Consider the following 5,797-nt stretch of genomic DNA (forward strand, 5'->3'; position numbering starts at 1 on the left):
CACAACACGTCAAAAGCCTTGACGAAGGCCCAGCCGTTGGGGTGCAGCTGATTGAAGAGGGCCAAGCACACCCTTCCATGAAAGGCAAGAGACAAGTCAAGAACGTCTAGACCCCAAGGCAAGAGCATCTAGACCATCCAAGACCAAGCTAGGAGCGTCCAAGACCAAGCTAGGAGCGTCTAAAGATCCAGCTAGGAGCGTCTAAGACCAAGATAGGAGCATCTAAGACCAAGCTAGGAGCATCTAAGATCAAGCTAGGAGCGTCTAAGACCAAGCCAAGAGCGTCTAGAACAAGAAGACTTGGGTCAAGCTATGAATGGAAAAAGGCCTAATAGCACATATTCCGTGAAGGCCCATCAAGTGTAGTTTAGCTTTAAATGAGGTGTAAATAGCATAACCATGTGGACAATTGTTTAATTTTCTGCACATTAGAATTAAGGAAGCATTAACCTTGATTAGCTAAAGGTTTCTAGAAGCCTTTACTAATAAAGGACCATGTGCACCCATGTGCACCCATGTGCTTCACATTTACATTTCATTTGGCTTACATTTGTGTAGCATTTAGGTCATCAAATCTGGTCCTCCTTAGCCTATAAAAGGAGGAGCCAACCTCATGTATTGGAAGATTATTGTGAGTAAAGTTATGCTGCCAACATTGTGCCATGCTTTGCTTCTACCTAGTTTCTAGGCTCTAATCTTCATCTTCCTCACTTACCATAGGGTTGGCCGAACCTCCCTACTTCCATACATATGATGCACCTTCAAGATCACCATAGCTCTTAGGAGGATCTTGCTCATACACATCCATAGCTTCCGCACCATTCTTCACATGATTCAAAGAAGAACTTCATGAATTTGCCATCATTTGGTATCATGAGCATAGGTTCTTCAAAGATGAGTTGTGATCCTGCCTGTTGACCAGAACGCAAGAGCCTTGCCTCGTCAAATCTGGATCGACTTTGCACCGTGCTAGCTTCCGTCCTTCGCCTTGATTCACCTCAAGAACCTGCAAAAGACAGAACGGCGCCGCTGCGGCCGATCGCGCTCCGACGCGCAAGTCAGCGACTGAACCACCAAAATACTAAGAGAAAACTGATCCTGCCTGTTGACCAAGACGATGGAGCCTTGCCTCGTCAAACCTGGATCGACTTCTGCGCCGTGTTAACCTCCGTCCTTCACCGTGATTCACCTCAAGAACTTGCAAAAGACAGAACGGCGCCGCTGCGGCCGATCACGCTTCGACGCCCAAGTCAGCGACTGAACCACCAAATACTAAGAGAAAACACAAGAACTCTAAGAAACCGTGCAAAATTCTCTCTCAGCGTACTCAAACTCTCAAAAGCGTAAAGAAGTAATCTAAACGTGCGTACCTCTGAAGTTCGTTAGAATCTCTTATATACCTGTGCACTTTCTCTCTCCTGACAGTTACACATCTGGACATGTGGCTCGCATCCAGCTGTACACGTGTCACCATCTGGAGCATCCTTGACTTGGGTGCCACTTCTCATTCTTCAGGCTTTTGGCTAAGTTACTTACGCGTGAAACAACTCAGCGCATAGCTGCCTTGGAGCGTGATCCCTTCTGCGTGGCGAGTTCGGGTGCCTTCATACACACCTTCCCTGTGGTGTCGCCGGCCGCCTTCATGATCTACTTCACTTGCTTCACCGTGTATGTTCAGGTAAGCTGTTTCCCGACCTCAACCTCTGGCTAGCTAGGAAATGACTATCTGACGATCTCAACTTTGGCGATGTCTTTGTTTCGGCGATCTCTAACCATTAGGTCGTCTGGGTTCGCATCCGGCGACTTCATCTCAAACCCGGTGACCACCGGTTTAGGTATGCTAGATGTCGGAGCACGCCAACTTAAGGACTGGCGACTACACGAGCCCCTCGACTTCCTTCACTTCTGCCAGCCATGGGCCCCACTCAACACGCCTGCATAATAGCTCGCTGCCACGTCATCACTTCCGACTACCAGGACGGTACACAAGCCCTCCAGTCTTAAGCGAAGACTTGTCCAGCGAAAAGACTAAAGAAGTCACGTCACTACCGATCTACGTGGCGCTGGCGCAGAATTCCAAACGTTCGTACTTTCTGCTTTCCTGACGCTCCACCAAACACTCTTCCAATCGCTCGACACGTGGCTTCATCAACGGTCCTCTTTAGCTGTCGTTTACGCTTCCAAAAATCGTTTGAAAAACCCTTAAACCCACTTCATTTCTACTGTTCCATCATCTCTTTGCCTTCCCAAATGCTCTGAACTTCCTCTGCAAACCCACGACGCTCTTCAAGTCTTCTCAATCCCCAACTCCCTTCAGCGTTTGTCTGATCATCGAAAGGTACTTCTTTTACTTCTTCTGTTGATGTTTGCTGCATTTTAACCGATTCGCATCATCCATTAACTGTCTGGTGCATACGTTGTGGGTTGTTTCTTCTTCTTCCTCCTTTTCGCAACTTAGGGCTTCGTCTTCCATTTCCTCTATTACAACGAACTTTCGTTCGTTCGTTTTTCACCCTTTGTTCACAATCAAGTCGACCTCTGCAACCTTCGCTCACCTTTCTTTTCCTTTTTCCTTTGCAGTTCCCGCGATGGCTCGAACAAAGACCACCGCGAATCCTCCTCCTTCGTCTCGAAACCCTCCACCCCAAGTGCATAACCCACCGCGAGCACTCGGTGCTCCCTCTTCCCAGGCTGAGAGGCCTGCAACCTCTCGCCCCAACCTTGCTCAGGCAACTCCACCAGTCGCCGGAGGAGCCTCCATTCCCTCTCCAGACTACAAGAAACTATACCCATGGGCCACCTCAACTCTGCTGAAGGAGACTTCTTCAGTGAACTCTGCACTGGCGGTGCTACGCCTGAAGAAAGGGGACGAGCCCAACCTCTCGTTCCATAAGGAGCATGATGATAAGCTGATGGTGCTGTCTTGCCCTCCTGACGTGCCGATCTGCGCGGACGACAAGGGAAACAACGGCGAGCTGTTCTACTTCGTATATACCACCCTCTTCAAGAAGGTGAAACTCAGGTTTCCCCTTACCCGTTTTGAACGGGAACTCCTAACCGAGCTCGACATCGCCGCCGCCCAGCTTCATCCCAACAGTTGGGCCTTCGTGCGGGCGTTTCAAATTATGTGCGCGCCTCGGTAGATGTATTTCTCTTCCTGTTCGAGGCCAAAAATCCTGGAGATCGCCTTTGGGTGAGCCTGAACGGAATTGCTGGGAGGTTGATTCTTTCGATCTTTCAGCAATCTTACAAAGATTGGAAGGGAAAATTCGTCCAAGTGCGCCAGAATGACCAAGACCCCTCGCTGCTCGACGGATTTCCCTTGTACTGGGTAAACAAGGGAAACAAGGACTCCAAGGGAAGCTTCAGAAGGCCTAGAAGTCCTGACAACATGGGCGAGCTGGACAAGGATCTATGCCTCTTCTGGAAGAGCGTAGCAGCCGCCAACATCACCTTCCCTACCTCTTCAATAATCACCTTCGAGTTCCTCGAGAGCCAACTCGAAGCTCACATAGGTTAGCACTTCTTCATCCTTTAGGGTTTACCTTGTGCTGCATTTCTGTCATTTGTTGTTGGGCGTCCTGCTGGTTGTACACTAGATCTGGCTTTTATCTCCTGCACCATTAGTTTGTCTTGCTTGCACATGTACTCATATATTTTACTTTCGTCTTTGGGCTTACTTGTATACTTGCACTGTGCAGATCTCATGCTGGGCAAGGGCAAACTAGCTGAATTGAGGGCGCTCGCCCGCACCCATAAATTGGCATCGGGGTCTCAAACCGTGCCAAATTCAGTGGTGGAGATCGTCGCTGCCTAGGGCAGATCGCCCCCTAAAGGCTCGACTCCTCCAAAAGCTCTGCCCGCTCCTCAGCGAAAGAAACTCATCTTGAGGAAACCAAAGAGGAAAACAACTCAAGTGGTCCAAGAAGATGAAGAAGAGGACGATGAGGCAACAGAGGATGGCCTTATCACCAAAAGGAGAAGGGTGGCGCCTTCTTCACCATCTGTTCCGCCTGTCCTTCCAACGCCAACACCACCTTCTCCCCAGCTTCAACACCAACACCACCTTCTCCCCCAGCTCCAACGCCGCCAGTCCAAGCAGTGCCCTTGGCGGCTGCACTTCCTGCGGTTGAGGCCAACGAGCCCAACTTCATGGAGAACCCTCCGAGCGCCTCCACGCCATTCGTATCCGCTGGAGAGGGTCCTCCTTCAACTGCCTCAATCGCCGAAGCTGCGCCAGGTGGGGATGAAGGTGCTCATAACTCGCCAATCATCATCACCGAGTCCCCCACGTCACCACCACGCCAAGAAACTCAAAATCAACAACCAATCCAAGAGGGCAGTGGTGAGAGCCAGCACCAGGCTCCTTCAGCGCCTCCACCAACAGCGGTTGCAAACCTTCCCCTTGCGGTTACAGGGATCTGGGGACCCTTCACAGTCAAACTCAGAATGATGGCAGAGGACCTCCCCTCCATCATATCAAAAGCTGTGGAGAGCTCCAGCAAGAAACTTCAGGACGACATCTCCGTGCTCCAAGAGGAGAATCGCCTAATAAGGATCGAGGCGGAGAAGTTGTCTTGCAACCTTACAATGGCGGAAATCGAGCATTCGAGAGTGGACGACGCCATGAGCACTGAGCTGAGGGTGGCGCGTAAGGAGGCCACCGATCTGCGCCATAAGGTGCACCTCCTAGCTCAAGAGAAAATTGAGCTGGAGAGCAAACTGGTCCCCTACTGACTCAAGGTGGCTGACCTGGAGGCGTCGATCAAAGCAGATGCAGCCAAGGTAGAGAGCCTTGTGAAGAGGTCAGTAGATCGGGAGGTTCTCCTAGGGAAAGTTGAAAAGGAGAGGGATGAAGCCATGGCCGAGCTCGTCGAAGCTAGAGCGGAAAAGGCAAAGATTGCTGCAGAGCTGGCCCAGGCGTGGGAGGAAAACCTGAAGGTTGCTGAAGACCTCGCTCAGACTCGCAGGGAAACTGAAGAACTGAAGAAGCGAGCTGACGAGTTGAAACAGCAAACCGAGGGGCTCAAGCAACAAAACGAAGAGCTTGAGCTTAGCTCCGCCCAAGTCCTCGCCGCCGGGTTTGATGCTGCCCTGGAGCAATTCGCTTGCCAGTACCCCGAGCTGGACCTCTCCATGATCTCAATATGCAACGAAGTGGTGGATGGGAAGATCGTCCCTTCTGAAGATTAGCTGCTTCCCTTCATCACTTATCTGCTTATTTGCTTTACACAAACTTACTTGTAATAACTTTCCTTTTTTGTATATGTATTTCGAACTGATACCACTTTGTTATGAAGTTTTCCGCTTCTTCATATAATCTCTCTGTCAGCTTTATTTCTTCTTGCACAAATCGCTTAAACGAAATTGACTTAGCAATTCTGCGAGCGCAACTGTTCACTAACTGCTTCAAACTATCAACTTTCGAATGACAGCATTCTAATAACTCGTAAACTTTAAAGCAGCAAACTTCATCGTAAAACTACTCGCTAAACAGCAATTTTCAGTTCAACTGATAGCTTAAGGCATAGTTCACCTGATCTGCTCCATCAAATGGGCCCTTACTTGTGCCATTGCCTGCATGTCTTCTGATCGCCAGAGGGTCTTGGCGATGCATGCTTCCTCTTGCCTCCACAACTTGGCCATTGTTCCCTCATCTGGGGGTAGAGGCGCCTTTCGGATCCTTCTCTACCTCCCTGAGCTTCAGAACAAGGAACCGGGTGGCTGGGCGTTCTCTTCGAACCTACCTTAGCCACCCTCCGAACTTCTTCCACCCTTTACACCGTACCTGAACTCG

The 5,797-nt window shown here is 50.1% G+C and overlaps 1 protein-coding gene across 1 annotated transcript; it reads left to right on the forward strand.

Moving 5' to 3' along the window:
• The first annotated feature begins 4,452 nt into the window (after nt 1-4,452).
• On the forward strand, nt 4,453-5,193 carry LOC137817261 (uncharacterized). The gene is made up of 2 exons (XM_068620514.1): nt 4,453-4,680; nt 4,744-5,193. The coding sequence occupies exons 1-2, from the start codon at nt 4,453-4,455 to the stop codon at nt 5,191-5,193; spliced, it is 678 nt and encodes a 225-aa protein (XP_068476615.1).
• Nucleotides 5,194-5,797: the final 604 nt, after the last annotated feature.

This window comes from Phaseolus vulgaris, unplaced genomic scaffold (genome assembly GCF_000499845.2).
Source record: "Phaseolus vulgaris cultivar G19833 unplaced genomic scaffold, P. vulgaris v2.0 scaffold_24, whole genome shotgun sequence".
Lineage (NCBI taxonomy): Eukaryota > Viridiplantae > Streptophyta > Magnoliopsida > Fabales > Fabaceae > Phaseolus > Phaseolus vulgaris.